Source organism: Cervus elaphus, chromosome 5, assembly GCF_910594005.1.
Source record: "Cervus elaphus chromosome 5, mCerEla1.1, whole genome shotgun sequence".
Lineage (NCBI taxonomy): Eukaryota > Metazoa > Chordata > Mammalia > Artiodactyla > Cervidae > Cervus > Cervus elaphus.
The window spans coordinates 87764883-87781943 of NC_057819.1; the positions used below are offsets into that span (position 1 = coordinate 87764883).

General features: G+C 49.1%; 1 protein-coding gene across 2 annotated transcripts in view; it reads right to left on the reverse strand.

Annotated features, from left to right (window-relative positions):
* Window positions 1-4749: 4749 nt before the first annotated feature.
* The window catches only part of UNC45B (unc-45 myosin chaperone B), a 31642-nt gene continuing 19330 nt past the window's right edge, over window positions 4750-17061 (reverse strand). For both annotated transcript variants that reach the window (XM_043903030.1, XM_043903031.1), the window contains exons 11-20: window positions 16861-16955; window positions 16567-16708; window positions 15705-15845; window positions 14105-14232; window positions 12985-13051; window positions 12053-12166; window positions 11604-11719; window positions 10377-10494; window positions 7210-7365; window positions 4750-5552 (exon numbers count right to left, since the gene is read on the reverse strand). In XM_043903030.1, coding sequence (XP_043758965.1) covers window positions 5292-5552; window positions 7210-7365; window positions 10377-10494; window positions 11604-11719; window positions 12053-12166; window positions 12985-13051; window positions 14105-14232; window positions 15705-15845; window positions 16567-16708; window positions 16861-16955 — 1338 coding nt within the window. In that variant the 3' untranslated portion in view covers window positions 4750-5291. The remainder of the gene's footprint in view (window positions 5553-7209; window positions 7366-10376; window positions 10495-11603; window positions 11720-12052; window positions 12167-12984; window positions 13052-14104; window positions 14233-15704; window positions 15846-16566; window positions 16709-16860; window positions 16956-17061) is intronic.

Genomic DNA, 17061 nt, shown 5'->3' on the forward strand with positions numbered 1-17061 from the left:
GTTCCCCTTGAGCTGGCCAGCATGCCCTGCACTGCCCCCTGAAGGTGACAGCGAGCTCCTTCATCCTTTCCCATGATCTTTATTACTTTTTTTTTAATAGGAGTATGCTTACAAAACTTTGTTGTACAGAAAGCAAAAATGGGGTTACAACCCCAGTGTAACTGGTAACCACGGATGGCTATATGAGTCATCCACCAATCCAGCTACCCACACCACAAGAATCTTACACGAAAACCTGATGACACTTAGAATTTCATCGGGGTGAAGTCCCCAAGCTTGGTGGTGGATTTTCAAGAGGGACTAAAAGGAAGAAGTCGAATGTCAAGGGAACTATGCTCTTTGGGTGGGTGGGTAGGTGTTCTGGGATTTGAATCACAGGTACTTTAAAAGAAACAGAACAGCTACCAACTCTGTAGGGGCTTTCCAGGTGGCTCTCCGCCTGCAAATGCAGGAGACTCCGGTTCGATCCCTGGGTCGGGAAGATCCCCTGGAGAAGGAAATAGCAACCCACTCCAGTATTCTTGCCTGGGAAATCCAATGGACAGAGGAGCCAGGTGGGCTACAGTTCACAGGGTCACAAAAAGAGTCGGGACATGACTCAGTGACTAAACAACAACAACCAACTCCTAGGAGCAGCAATCCAATAATCCCTGAGCTATGTCTAACACTTGCCCTTCCCAGACCCCAGGGAACACGCTCAACCCACTTTTAAGCACACCCCTTGCACCCTGACACAGACTCTGCCCTAGAGATTCATTTTCTAGCCCCGACTCTTACCATGAGTAAATGGGAGAAGAAATCTCCACCTGCCCACCCCATCCAATGCCGGTATCTTCAAAGACTTCAAAGACAGAAGCTCACAGGCAGTCATTTGGAACACAGCCCGCTGTAAAATGATTTCAGGAGCCTGTTTCTACCCTTGGGCTTCCCTCAGAGCTCAGTTGGTAAAGAATCCACCTGCAATACAGGAGACTCCGGTTCGATTCCTGGGTCTGGAAAGGATAGGCTACCCACTCCAGTATTCTTGGGCTTCCCTTGAATATTGGAAACATCAGGTTTCCCTGCAATGTGGGAGACCTGGGTTCAATCCCTGGGTCAGGAAGATCCCCTGGAGAAAGGAAAGGCTACCCACTCGAGTATTCTGGCCTAGAGAATTCCATGGACTGTATAGTCCAAGGGGTCGCACCAGGCTCCTCTGTCCATGGGATTTCCCAGGCAAGAACACTGGAGTGGGTTGCTATTTCCTTCTCCAGGGGATCTTCCTGACCCAGGGATCGAACCCGAGTCTCCTGCATTTGCAGGCGGAGAGCCACCTGGAAAGCCCCTACAGAGTTGGTAGCTGTTCTGTTTCTTTTAAAGTAAAGTACCTGTGATACAAATCCCAGAACACCTACCCACCCACCCAAAGAGCATAGTTCCCTTGACATTCTGACTTCTTCCCTTTAGTCCCTCTTGAAAATCCACCACCAAGCTTGGGGTCGCAAAGAGTGGGACACGACTGAGCAACTTTCACTTTCACTTTCTATATCTAAAATAGATAAACAACCTGGACCTACCGTATAAGCACATGGGGTTGCATAGAGTCGGACACGACTGAGTGGTTTTCACTTTATTTCTCCCCAAGACCCAGAACTCACTTACCTAGATTGGATCCCAGAACCTTGACTAGTAGTGTGGCTGTTTGCACTAAAACCTTTCATAAAACATGAAACATTTTATGAAAGGTTTTATGAATCACGAGGAAATCTATTACCCTGATGTTTCAGTGGCTTGGGTTTTGAACTTCAGCAGTAAGAGGGAAACCCACAGACCTCAGAACCTCAAAGATCACTGCCAAAGTGCCTTTTGGCAGAACCACACAGAAGGAGGTGACAGGTTCAACAAGGCTGCAGAAGGAGGTCATGGGAACCTGCACTTCTGGGAAAGTAAGCAGTATGGTAGGGTTCCGGTGTCACTGAGAGCAATCCCAGCTCCGGCTCCAGCTCCTGCTTCCGTGGCCCTGTGGCCACTCTGCCTTGGAACCTCGGTGAACGGATGCTTCTCCATTTCACCACTGCTAGCTCTCCTGCCCAGAACCCTTACATTTCCTAAACACACTGAGGCCAGGTGGCTGCCATTCCTTGAGTGAATTTGCAAATATAAACTGGCTTGCTAACCAGTCCCCCATTCCCTTAAGTGACCTTGAAGTACACATCCGTCAACTGGGGTGCTCTACCCTAAGGAACAGGGAATATTCATCAGATGAAAGGAAGGGAACTAACTAATATTGAGTAGTCATATACTACATACCAGGGGCTTGAGATCAATTCTTCTATGTAATCCTCACACTCGAGAGAAAAACATTATTCACTTTTTGAAGTGAAATCTGCTCAGTTGTGTCCGACTCTTTGCTAGCCCATGGACTGTACAGTCCGTGAAATTCTCCAGGCTAGAATACTGGAGTGGGTAGCCGTTCCCTCCTCCAGGGGATCTTCCCAACCCAAGGATCGAACCCAGGTCTTCCTCAATGCAGATGGAGTCTTTACCATCTGAGCCACCGAGGAATGAAACAACATACAGAAAAGGGCACAAATCATAAGCTTGAAGAAAGTGGACCCATCCAGACCAAAAATTAGACTCCCTCTTAGAGTCCTTCTCCATCACTCTCCACTACCTCTTCCCTACAAGTACTGTAAACAGTATCCTAACTTTGAATACCATAAGCCAGTTTGCCTGGTTTTGAACCTATTACAAACGGAATCATTCACTATGCAGTACATGGTGTTAAGCCAGCACCTTTCACGAAGTGTTATGTAAGCGACCTCCTTATTGTGTGTAGCCATAGTTTATTCACTTAAATTGGTGTGTCATCTTCTCTTGTATGAGGATGGAACAGTTTACCCATGTTCTATGGACATTAGGATTATTTCCACTTGGGAGCTGTGATCGAAATATTCCCTTTTGTTGTATACATGCTTTTTAGTGCACATAAATATCTATTTCTGTTGACTCTGTACTTAAAAGAGTTGCTGGCTCTTTCAGGGGATACTGCCAAATACATTTTCTTAAGCAGTTGTAGTTAATTGAAATTCCCACCTGCAGTGTATAAGAGGTCCAGTGACTCCACATTCTCACCAGCACTTGATTTGGCAGTATTTTCAATATTAACCATTCTAGAATGGGATCTCATAATACTTTCATTTTCCATTTCCCTGATGACTAGTGAGATTGAGCATCTTTTCATATACTTATTGGCCTCTTTTATGACATGCCTGTTCACAAAGTTTGCTCCAACTTTATTCTTCTTCTAGATAGATAGGCATTACTATTCTCGACTATTTGCACTTTCATATACACTTCATTTATTTATTTAACTTTCTGGCCATCCACGGGGCATGCAGGATCTTAGTTCCCTCACCAGAGATTGAACTTGCGCCCTCTGCAGTGGAAGAAAGGAGTCTCAACCATTGGCCTGCCAGGGAAGTCCTTCATATACACTTTAGAAACAATTTATCAATCTCTGTCCCCCAAAGGCTCAGGTTAGATTAGCATTTAATGGAATCTCTATGTCAATCTGTAAAGAATTTGCATCTCCAATGTAACGTTGAGTCATCCAGTCCATGAATGTGGTAATGTCTGTCACTTATGTAGGTTTTCTTTTATTTCTCTAAATAGTATTTTATAGTTTTCTATGTAGAGCCTTTCAACATCTTTCACACAATTTATTCCTAGGTATTTGATGTGGTTTATGTAATTGTAAATGGCATCATCTTTTACATTTAAATTTCCTAGTCATTACAGGTATACAGAAATACAATTGATTTTTGTAAACTGATCTTGTATCTAAATTCACTTATTATTTGAGTTTATCTGTAGACTTTTCCCATATACATATACACATATACATGTACAGACCTGTTGCATGATTAATTTGAAAGGTTCATTTCTTGATTTTCAGTCTTTATGTTTTTCATTTCCTTTTCTTATTGTACTAGTTTAACCTCCAGTACAAAGCCTAATGGAATTGGTAATAGCAAGTATTATCTCATTCTTAATCTCAGGTGGATTATTAAATACCATTTGAACTGTAGCTTTTATGTAGATAATCTTTATCAGACTAACAGAGTCTCCTAATTTTAGTTTACTGAAATTTTTATCATGAGTTGTTTAATTTTATCCAGTGTTTTCCCTGCATCTATTAAAATAATCATTTTTTTTTCTCATTCTGTTAATGTGCTTTATGGAAATGTGATGCATGCTAGACATACCAGAGTTGTCTTTGGGAATTTTGCTGGGTTACTGAAAATGATCCTTTCTCTTCTCTTGCGTAATTATGAACTATAACAACTGTATGGGAATTCCCTGGTGATCCAGTGGTTAGAACTCTGCCAAGGACCTAGGTTCAAACCCTGGTCAAGGAACTAAGACCCCACAAGTCACGGGGAAAAAAAAAACTATGGAAATCTAGAGCTTCTGGGGAACATCTCACCACATGGAAAGAGCTTGCCAGAGATTAAGCCCAACCCAGAGGAAATAAAAATCATGATGTGGGGGATGAGAGACAGAAAGACACCCTCACACAGAAAAAAAAGAATACAGATGACAATATTTGAACCCTAGTTCTAACAATGTCAGATCTTTCCCTGCCTTGACAAAATATATGAACCAATGAAATTCTTTTTCACTTGAAGTACTTTGAGTTGATCTTATTTATATTCATCACATCCATCTTGCTTAGACGATTTCCCCAAGCAAATTGCAAAAGTCATGTCAGACTATTGAACATCAGCTGTATTTCCATCACAGGAATGCGCATGGGTCTGGGACGGGCAGTGCCGCTGAAACATGCAGTTCTAGGCAGCCATATTCAAACAGCAGGGGAGACAGGATATAAAAACCAGATCACCATCCAGGTGAACCAGCTACCTTTACAGTCACACTACTTTACATATTTAAAGTAGGACCACACAATCCATTTTCCAAAATGTAGAGAACTCCAGCCCATTATCCCGGCCTTTGGAATGGGTACAGAAAGAATTATCCAACCTGTCTTCCTAATCACAGATGAAAATTCCTCTAGGAATTTCTGGAACTTGACAGATGTTAAGGAGCAAGAGAGCTAATGAAATAGGCAAACTTTCCTAGAACAAAAGGGAAGATGCGCAACTCAGGGGACAATCCACAGTCCTTCTTTTTCATGGACACCTCACTGTGGCTGCAATGATCCCTAACGGAACTGACACCCCAAGAGCTCTCAGCTCAGAACTCTGCACAGTTACAGGAGCAGCCCCAGCCTCCCTCTGGGCCCCTGTCTAAGACACTGGTTTAATGAAGCCATAATCCATGCATTTGACGAGACATTCCCGAGCTGTCTGAACCACTGCTGCCCGCTTCTCGTCCGGCTCTTGCTTGCCCACCACGGTCAGGATCTCCAGCAGCTCACTCTCCACCAGCTTCTTGGCCAACTCAGCATCAGCCGCCAGCAGGTTGTAGGCAATGACCAGGCCCCGGTGTTGAACGGACAGCCGGTCATGCAAGCAAAGCCGCTGTAGAATCTCCAACCACTGAGTTGTCTGGAGGCAGGGAGGAGGATAAAGACAGATTGGAGGAATCAGTGGAGGGGACGGAGAAGGGAGATTCTGGACAAGATAAACAGAAGGCATTGGCCAAGCCCAGATTCTGAGCTCTGAAAGGGCAAGTGCACATCTGATTATCCCTATGGACTCAGCATATGCCCAGCTGAGCCTCTTGGAACTAGCTGGATGATGCCTATCTGCTTACCAGGGCAGGAGTTGGAGAATTAGAAGAGACTTGAAATAATCCAGTCCTTTTCATTTTGTAAGTGGAGGGATTGAGGTTGAGGGAGAGGAAGTAACTTAGCTACGGTCACACATCTGGAATAGTACAGAATAAACATCTACCCATCCGCTTAATTTTTAAGCATCATGAGAAGCAGAGGGACAGGCCTGCTGCATGCCTGAGTGGAATGGGGATGGAGGGTGTTCAGAAAGGAGGATTCTAACTCTGGGCACATGCACAATGCCTGCTTCTGCCAACCCATGTGCCCTGGGAAACGCTGCTTTAGGGCAGCAGCCTGTGGTCCCCAGGCTGGAAGCACCCCACCTCTGACCTACTCAGTCAGAATTATTCTGGGGAAAGTTTTTAACCAGCCCTCCAGGTGACTCTTACACACGTTACAGTTTTGAGAAGCTTGCCTTACGGAAAGGGCTGAAGGCCAGGGACGAAGCAGGATGAGCTATATTCAGGAAGGAGACCCTCCCCTGGTGCCAGGACAGTATGAGTCTCCACGGAACTTAGAAAACACACACACACATACACACCCCCACCTTGAGCTGGCTATCTAAGAGCTTGCCTTTTGTTCTTTTTATATATATATATTTATATATATATTTAAAATTAGAGGATAATTACTTAACAATATTGTGATGGTTTTTGACACACAGCAACATGAATTGGTCGTAGGTATTCATACGTCCTGTCCCTGTTTAATCCCCCTCCCACCTCCTCCCCCCATCCCACCCCTCTAGGTTGCCACAGAGCACCGAGGAGCCTGCCTTTAAAGCAGACTTCCTGCTTAGCATGCACGAGGCCCTGGGTTCAATCCCCAGCACCTCCATAAGTTCTGTGTGCTTCCCACTCTGCTGAGGTTCTTCTCCCGGGGGGATTTGTGTAAAGCAGACTTGCTTTAATACATTTGAATTGAGATGTTCACATTTTTTCACCATCAGTGACTATGAGGTCCACAAACTTAAGTTCAGTTTGGTGAAATAAGGAAAGTTTCATTTTGCACCCCTATGTTTGTGGCTATGTCCATATCGCTCTCATTACACCTGCTGAAACAGCCACAGTCCCACAAAGGGCCTGGCCATCATCTAAGAGCCTCTTTGCCAAACTGTGAGCTCCTATGGTACCCCATCCACATCCCCACTTCTCTTGAGGAGCTTAGGGACCCCATGGCCGTAGTTAGTGCTGTTATTATTGTTATAATTCTTGCATAATGAGTTATGAGCACCACCAAAGTGAGTTCGCGCATTTAGGGTGTCCACATAAGGAGTGCAGAGGTTGCAGCATATACCTTCCCCTCTTCTGTGGGTAGGAACAGATACCCAGGGGGCGGGGAAGGGTTACCACGGGGGCTGGCCTCCCCCGCAGAGGATCATCCAGGGCAGTGTGGTCGGGGGCTGCGGGGTTCCCAGGGCCTGCTCTCACCACTTCAGTCATCTTGAAGCACAGTTTCTTATGCGCTGCTGTCAGCATGGCCAGGGCCCCCGCAGCCGCATTCTGCACCTTGTCATCATCCTCGCCACAAAGCAGCACCACCAGCTTCAGCCGGTCGTTGCCATCGGCCAGGAACCTCTCCTGTACCTATAGGGGGCAAGTACACGGCTCAGAGGAAAAGGCCCCCACCTGCCCAGCCTGGAGAGGGAAGGACGCATCTGGAGCCATGTTCTCTGACCCAAGATCACTCAGAGCTTTGCTTCGAGCAGCACACTCATTGACACCTCCTCCAGGAAGTCTTCTCTGACTACCTAGATGAAAAGACTACAGATTCCTCCAGTTTACAGGTTATAGAGAATAAGGAATTCCTTACATAGCATTCGCTGTCACCTCTGTTTGCATTCAGCTCTCCACCCTTGGGGAAAGGGCAGGTACAGACTTCTGCAGGGTGGATGTTGCCTGTAAAGCCCCATCTCTTCCCTTTGGAGAAGACTGGAATGTTTCTCCCACAACAGATGGGCCTTCAGGGTCTGCCATAAAATGCCTTTGTGGTCCCTGAAGGCACAAAGGCTTGGCAAGAGCATCTCTGGGTAGTTGGGTAGTTTACATGGTAGTCAAGAGCTGCTGTACCATTTACCAGGTGGGGGGTGAGGCTTCCCAAGGCCCCCAGAGCCAGGAGAGGAGCTTCCTGCCCCTCTGCTCTGCAGGAAACCCTGGTTGGTTAAGTTTAAGGGCATTTTTGCTAGGTGACGTGTCCTAGTAGTGAAATGCTAAAAGGAGTCAAAGGTCACAGCTGCTCAGGTTTTAAACCTCTATCTGCATCTCCCTGAAGCTGGAGCAGTGGTCCTCAGAGGTAGAGTGCAGTGATGCTCAGTACAGTCCCCTCACAGGGACAGGTGTGACAGGGAAGCAGCTGCCCTGGAAGAACTACACGCTCACCTCTTGCACTAATTGTGGCCATGACCTTGCTCTCGTCATAGAACATGAAGGGAAGTGATGTGTCACTTCTAGGCCACCGCGGCAGAGTGCTAGGGGGGGTCTCTCCCCTGGTCTGTCTGCCCATCCCCATCTGAATGGAGACCACTCCCAAGGGGCAGAGGGGGAGACAGTCCTTTCTATTTTGGATGGGGGCAGGGTGATGATTGAAACCTGCACCCCCAAGTCATTGCTTGGAAGTGAGCCACCTGATTGCAACGTGAGCAAGAAATGATGTGAGTGAGAAATGAATCGAAATTGCTGGGAGAAATAGCAATAACCTCAGATATGCAGATGACACCACCCCTATGGTAGAAAGCGAAGAAGAACTAAAGAGTCTCTTGGTGAAAGTGAAAGAGGAGAGTGAAAAAGTTGGCTTAAAACTCAACATTCAGAAAACTAAGATCATGGCATCTGGTCCGATCACTTCATGGCAAATAGATGGGGAAACAATGGAAACAGTGAGAGACTTTATTTTCTTGGGCTCCAAAATCACTGCAGATGGTGACTGCAGCCATGAAATTAAAAGACGCTTGCTCCTTGGAAGAAAATTTATGACCAACCTAGATAGCATATTAAAAAGCAGAGACATTACTTTGCCAACAAAGGTCCATCTATGGTTTTCTATAGTCAAAGCTATGGTTTTTTCCAGTAGTCATGTATGGATGTGAGAGTTGGACTATAAAGAAAGCTGAGCACTGAAGAATTGATGCTTTTGAACTGTGGTGTTGGAGAAGGCTCTTGAGAGTCCCTTGGACTGCAAGAAGATCCAACCAGTCCACCCTAAAGGAAATCAGTCCTGAATATTCATTGGAAGGACTGATGCCAAAGCTGAAACTCCAATACTTTGGTCACCTGATGCAAAGAACTGACTCATTGGAAAAGACCTTGATGCTGGGAAAGATTGAAGGCAGGAAGAGAAGGGGACAACAGAGGATGAGACGGTTGGATGGCATCACCGACTCGATGGACATAAGTTTGAGTAAACTCCAGGAGTTGGTGATGGACAGGGAGGCCTGGCGGTGCTGCAGTCTGTGGGGTTGCAAAGAGTCGGACATGACTACGCGGCTGAACTGAACTGAACTGAGAAATGAACCTCTGTCCTGTTGGGACAAGTGTTCATTTGGTTGTTTGTTGTGACAGCTGGTCCTCCCCGAGGGAAGCTGCTCCCCCTCCCATCACTGTCCCCTCTGCCGTCTTTGGACACACTCTCTTCTCCCATGTGGCTGCCAGGCCTCCAGCCCAGCCTCAGACCAGCTCCCTGACAGACCGTGGTAGCTTTCTTTTGACTTTAAAAGGCTTTCATGGATCAAGTTTTCCTCCTTTAACTGTGAGAACATCTAAGACTTGAATTAAGAATTGAGGGGTGGGACTTCCCTGGCAGTCCAGTGGCTAAGACTCTGCACTTCCAATGCAGGGGGTGTGGGTTCCATCCCTGTTTGGGGAACTAAGATCCCACATGCCATGGGACACAGCCAAAAAAGTTAAAAAAAATTAAGGGGGAACGAAGTGGGCCTCATACGTGGCCCTACACTTGGATCCAGGAGTGCCACTTGGTCTGGCTGTCACGTTCACAAAGGGCCTCAGATTTCAACCCTGTTGTTACCTCTGATGAGGTTCAACCTACTAGCACAGCAGTGCTCTGCCAGGATGGAAAAGAAGAGACATTCGTTCATCACGTGGTGATGATTTCTCCTACTACTGGACTGTGCAGCCATTGATGCCTTCTGAATTCATTTTATTTTTACAAATACTATAATTAATCTGTGACGAACACTGTTACAGTGCATTGTGGTTTCTATGGAAACAGCGATCTGTCATGAAATGTTACCATTTGACATAATCTAAAATTGCTTGTAGCTGTTTTTGCATTTCTCCTTTTTTTTATGTGTGTGGCACTTCAACAGCTGCAAATGGTCTAACCTCTCTTGACTTCCAAGAGAACCTGGCCTCGTCTTTTGATATGAGATTATTTAGTAAATAACTTGGGGAAACGGGACTCGCCCCGCCCCCAATCCTGCCCAAGCTTTGGGATCAAAGCTTCAGCTAGGGATAACATCACTGTGCATATTTTCCTTTGTCTCCTTTGGGCATTACACTCGCCTTGGGGTCCCTTGGGGAGGGGAGCTGTCGTCTAGGCCCCACTTTCCACACCTTGATCACGCCCATCCTGAGCCCCTCACCTCCGTGTTCACCACCATGTTGCACATGCACTCCGTGGCCGCCTGCCGCAGTTGATCATGGTTCTCAAACATGTAGTTCTCAATGTCCGGCAAGGCCTTCTCCTTAACGATCTTCTTCCTAGGGTGTGAGGGGTGGAGGAGAGTCTGCTGAGTCCTCTGTAAAGACCACTGGGGGTCTGAGCCACCTAGGGGCCATTCCAACATCCTCAGTCAGCACAGTTTCAGTTCAGTTCAGTCGCTCTGAACTCTTTGTGTCCAACTCTTTGTGACACTCTTTGTGACCCCAGCAAGAGTGACCCCAGCATCGTTTAGATGACAATAATCTCACCCCCGGGACTTCCCTGGTGGCTCAGTGGTGAAGAATCTGCCTGCCAGTGCAGGAGACGCAGGATCAGGAAGAGCCCCTGGAGAAGGAAACGGCAACCCATTCCAATATTCTTGCCTAGGAAAGCTCGTGAACAGAGGAGCCTGGCAGGTTATAGTCCATGAGGTCTCAAAAGAGTTGGACACAACTTGGTGACTAAAACAATACCAACAACAATCCCACCCCCAGGAGGGGCCCCCAGCGACACAGCACAGCATCCTGGCCATAGCAGTGGGATCTCGGATGAACATGTCACCCAGCTGGTGATCCTCCTGTATTATCGCTGGAGAAAGTCTTTCTCTCTCCTGCTGGAGATGAAACCATGATGTGAGGTCTGGAGTAACCCTCGTGTGATCATGAGAAAGGGGAAAAGCCTGTCTGAGAATTAAGACAACACAGACAGGACAGCAGGAGAGAAGTGGATTCTGGGACAGCTTTGCAACCCCTGCATCGAGCCGCCCCTGATTCTGGATTATCCTAGATGAGTCATTAACTATGACTCCCAATATCCTGAATCATTAAATTCCCCATTATGCTGAGACCAACTGGAGTTGAGTTTTCTGCCACTTAAAGAATTTCAGCCCAATTCCACCATCCCCTTGCTTCCAAGGAGGAATACACTTTATCCCACCCCTCAACCACCTGATATCTCTTTTACTACTTCCAAAGGACGTGTCTTTCCAGTCTCCTTTGACTTTGCACCTTCACTGTAGTTTTTCCAAGTGCTAACTCATGTCCCCCCCACCGCCATTTCTACCCACGGCCTTCCAGCCTGTCCTCGGAGGAGCGCACACAGTTCCTGGGACATTTCCACCGACACTTCACGTGACACCGCTCCCCACCCGTTCCCTCCACCCACTCACCGGAGCTTGTCACTCCGCCCAGACAGGTTGGTGAGGCCTAGGAGAGCCTCGTAGTTCTGGAGGCCATCCCGCTGTGTGTTCAGGAGACTCACGAGGGGCCGCACCACCTCGTACACCTATGAGGAAGGGGTCGAGGAGTCATCAGATGGAGACCACCTCCGCCAGTCATTTACAGGTGCCCGGCTCTAGAATTTCCAATGCACTTGCCCACCCATTGTCTGATTCCACCTCCACAATGATCCCGAGGGGTGGGGTTATTTCCTTGATTTTGCAGATAAAACAGCCTTGTTTGTCAGAGCCAGGGGTGGAATCCATGCCCCTCCAACTCATCGCCCTCTTTGTGATGGCACCATGCCCCCTCCCAAGCCAGGGGGAGGGTGACAAGGAGAAAGGCCCCTCGGAGCAGACACCTCCCATCACCTCCCTGCCTTCCACCTCTGGCCACCCACCCGCTCCCCGGGGAAGGCAATGTCTGGGTTGGAGACCGCAGCGATCTTCGCGAGAGCATGGGCTGCCTTCACCTTGCCCACGTCTGTGCCCTCCAATGCCAGGGGAATCAGGGCCTGCAAGAAAAGGGCAGAGGCAGTCCTCGGTCACAGATACAGAAGCCTCTCTTCCCAGCCTCCCTGTCCAGCCGCTGTCTGTTCCATCAGAAGTTCAGGAAGACTCAGCAACGGAGTCAACTCCTGAGCATCACAGAAAACAGTTAAATTCTTAACCACTGATTCACCTCCCCTGGTCCCCAGCGCACATGGGGGTCTCTGCAGGCACTCTCCCCAACCCATATACATTCGTTTGGCTTTTGGAAAAATCAAGATGCTAATGTTTTCATTTCTGCCTAAGTCAAAGCTAATCGTAACAGCAGTCATTGACTGAGCACCCCCATGAGCCAACACTTTAAGTGTATTTTCTCTAATCCTGTGACATTCTACAGTCTGACTGTGTGATGTTTTTTCCCTTGTTTTACAGAGAGGAAACTAGGACTCAGAGAGATAAGTAATTTGCCCAAAGCTGTGCAGCTGAAAAGGGACAAGCAAGGACTCGATGACAAGCCTCCCAGGGCAAAGCCCATGGTCTCTATCTGCACTGCTTCCTTCCAATAGCAAGGAGGATAAATGGGATTCCACAGGAGATCCCATGACACATCAGAGACTCAGGCACAGACAACAGAGGTTCCTGAATAACCGTATTCCAAGAGGTCGGGCTGGGGCAAGGAGTGCATTATTCTTGGGCTAGGCAAAGAGCATGCACACACACATACCCACAGATACACACATGCATCACACACACACACACACACACGGAGACACATGCACACACGTGAGAGAGCTCCTCCCCAGGGGAGCACCTTCTTGAACAGCAAGAACCTTCTCCCAATTACCTTACCACCACCTTGAGCCACAATGGTACCTCGGTCCTTTGGGTTGTCGCACAGTGCCAGGAATACCCTGTGGGGCAAGGATGCAGGACGTGAGCACGCCCTTCCCGGGCATCAGCAGGCCAACCCGTGAGACCCAGTAAAACCCTGGGAAGCACTCCCAGTGTGCACCTGCCCCAGAACCAACCTTGGGAAGATACCGCCATGGACCTGAGTGGCTGGGGAGGAAGAGAGGCCAAAGGCAGCTGCAAAAAGTGGCCCCATCCCTGCTTAGGGGGATACCAAATGACTCACTAGGCTTCCCTGGTGGCTCAGATGGTAAAGAGTCTGCCTACAATGCAGGAGACCCAGGTTCGATCCCAGGGAAGATCCCCTGAAAAATGAAATGGCAACCCACTCCAGTATTTTTGCCTGGAAAATCCCATGGATGAAGGAACCCAGCAAGCTACAGTCCACCACCCAGGAGAAATTCTTTCACCTGGAGGGACCCCGGACCTCCATGATCTGGCCCTTGCCTTCCTCTCTGGTCTTATCTAGCACCGCTCTCTCCTGTGCACTCCATGCTCCAGACACCCTCCTGGAGGACCGTGACCTCATTCATTCCTTCTCCCTCCATCCTCAGGGTCTTTGCATGTGCTGTTCGCTCTGCCTGGACCCCTTCCCTCCGCTGCATGTGAGCAGCTTCTTTCCTCCAGGGTTCCCTTGAGTTGTCACATCTTCCAGGAGGCCTTCCTGGCTGCCCACCTACATGCCCTCCCCTCTGGCCAGTGGGCTGCCACTGCTTGTGCTGTTCGTCCCCCATCACGGCACCCACCGCGTTGTGACTGTGAGCCTGTCTGCCTCCCCATCAGGCTGTATGGAAACTGTGCCTTTCCCCTCTGTCATGTCAGGGTCTGGGAACCAGGTCACCAGAACTGACAGTGACCTCCTTCCTCCCAGTGCAAACTTGCACCCGGGATGGCCCACCCCGACATGTCGCTCTTCCGTGTTGATCCCCTTCAGCCTCCTCTCCAGGCCCCAGTGGCTCACTCCCTCATTTACTCCCCCGGCCATCTCTATGTCCCCACCCAGCCTCCTGCCTGCAGGCCCCTCAGACCCCAGCTCCGGGCCACTGCAGTCGCACCTGGCCAGCAGCTCTTTGGTCTGGTCGGTGAGGATGGCATTGTCTGCTTTCACCATGCAGACCAGCGCCGAGGTGACGCCGGCCTTCAGAAGCCGCTTCACTCTCATGTCCACAAAGTCCTTCTTGTCCTGGGGAGATGAAAAGGTGGCAAGGAGATCAATCCTGGAATAAGGAAGATCATCCCAAACTCTAGATGACCTGTGTGTTCCTTTTCTTGCAAAAGGCTGGCTTTCCATTAGGCTACGCCTGGGGGCAGAGTGAGAGGGGAGAGAGAGCAGATAAAACCCACAAAACAATGGATTGGATTTTGCAGGAAACCCAGAGTCAGCCTCAGGGTTGAATAGTCTCTATAGATAATCCAAAGAGTGTCTGAGAAGAGGCTGCTGACAGCTGTGGACAGTCTCTGGCAGCCACATTTGAACTTCACAGTGGCAGAACATGCTAGCTATATGCCCTTGCTTGCAAGAAATCCTATGCAGCTTTAAAAAATTATTCAGGGACTTCCCTAGTGGTCCAGTGGCTAAGAGTCTGCCTGCCAATGCAGGGGGCAAGAGTTCGATCCCTGGTCCAGGAAGATCCCATATGCTGAAAGGCAGCTAAACCCCTGAGGCACAACTACCGAAGCCGATTGGCCTAGAGCCTGTGCTCCACAAGAAAAGCCACAGCAGTGAGAAATCTGTGCACCACGATGAAGAGTAGCCCCCCGTTCGACACAGCTAGAGAAAGCCTTGCACAGCAACAAAGACCCAGTGCAGCCAAAAATAAATATTAATTAATTTTTAAAAAATGATTCAGTGGGACTTTTGGTGGTTAAGACTCCAAGCTTCCGCTGCAGGGGGGTTTGGGTTCGATCCCTGCTGAGGAAACTAAGATCCTGCATGCCTAAAGACCTGAAGTATTTCCCCCAAACTGGATACAAGATGAAAGATACGTTCTGATTATAACTTTTTTTTTTAAAAAACACAGAGTAAAAAGCCTTAGGTAGTTAATGCAGCACACCAAAATCCAGATATCCCAGAAAATAAAATTTGTATGAATGTTGAAAACATGAACTATAACGAACTATCTTGTGTCCATGAAATCAACCACATAAGTTGCAAAACATTCATGGTGACTCCATTTGGTTTCTCAGACTATAAATTGTTTCCCCCTCCACCTCAATGGAACATTTAAACTAAGAAAAAACACAAGTGCCACCTAGTGGGGGAAATTGACTGTGATTCTCTTCAATTTATCTGCGTGCATGCGTGCTACTTTACTTCAGTCTGTGTCCGACTCTTTGCAACCCTTTGGGCTGTAACCCGCCAGGTCCCCCTGTCCATGGAATTCTCCAGGCAAGAATACTGGAGTGGGTTGTCATTTCATTCTCCAGGGGATCTTTAAGACCTGGGGATCAAACCCAGGTCTCTTGTATTGCAGGTTCTTTACCATCAGAGCCAGCAAACCTGCACTTTATCTGCATCTTCTGTCAAATCCTCACATGCGTGCGCACACACACACACACACACACACCACCCGAATATCACTAACTTTCCGTCCCACCTCTCTGGTGGTCCAGTGGTGGACAGCCCCCTCCCCTCTCGGCCGTCCTCATCCCCACCTTGGGGTGCTCCTCGGGAACATGCTGCTTGGAGAACTTGGCCAGCTGCACCAGCTCGGGGATGACCTCCTTGACATCGTAGCTGTTGGTGCAGTTCACCAGGGTGGTGGCCACAGAGTACAGAATGGTCTTGTCGGGAGTCTGGAGACAGGAGGTGGTGGATGGTGGTAGGAGTGGGCGGGTGGAGACAGGAAGAAAGGAAACCTGAGAACAAACCACTGCTTCCCAGAGGCTCCCTCGCAAGCAGGCTGCTCTGGGAGGAGTGTGGCCAGTGAAGCACCAAAGCAGAGGAACTGGCTCCGCTCACAGGGGGCGTCAGGAATTTCTCCTGCCCCCTCAACAGCACCCAGAGCATGCACGGAAGTCCTCTGAGTGTTCCCATTGCTTTGTGCTCCTTTCAAAAGCCCAGCGGGATGGGGCGGGACCTGGACACCCTCTGATGGAAACGCCCTCCCACACTTCTGCCTTTTGTGGTGAGAAAGAGCCATTGGTGGGGTGGGGGGGCCCGGTGGTGGCCCAACAGAGGAAGAAAGGCATCTGGGAGGGGCTGGGAAGGAGGGAAGGGGCCCAAAAAAGGACCTCTTGGTCCCTTAAGACCTCACTCCCGGAGGGGGTTCCAGGAAAAAACTACCATCATCTTGTTCATCCTCCCACTGCCTGGAAGGCATAAGGAGTTGTGAGTCCATTTCACAGTCAGGAAAGATGAGGACCAGACAGGGAAATGACCAACCCAGGTTTACGTGATGAGAAGGGGGTGGAGTCAGGATGAGGATGGGTGGATGTCCAATTTCCCAGGCTCAGCGGACAGCCCGCGGGCCTGAATCCAGCAGATCCCAGGGCCAGAGTTCAGGGCCACACTTGCCTTGGCCAGCTCGAACATGGCCTGCAGGGCAGGGATGTCCTGAACAAAGTCGTCCTTCACGTCGGCGTCCAGCGTGAGGTAGGCCAGGCCCTCCACCGCCCATTTCCGGGTCCGGGTGTCTATGGATGCATTGCACAGCCACCTGGGGGAGGGGAGGCACTGGGGAAGGGTCCCGGGGCTCCGGGCAAGAGCGAGGCGATCCAGGGGAGCAGGCAGGTGGGCGGCCTTTCAGGATCTGGCGTCTGCTAGGGCACATCCCGGAGAGGAGATGGTGGGCTTGGGGAAAAACCTTACTTGCGACACTGTTTGGCCAGCTTCTCTGTCGAGCCTTCAGCAAACTGCCTGAGAGCGTAATCTGTGCCGCCCGCCGAGCCGAGTTTACAGAGTCCCTGAGGAGGAGGAGAGGTTTGTAGGATCAGAGACACCAGGCTTGGGGACCAGGCCCTCCTCAAACACGTCCCTGAGGCTGGAACACTCTACCCACTTGCTTTTTCT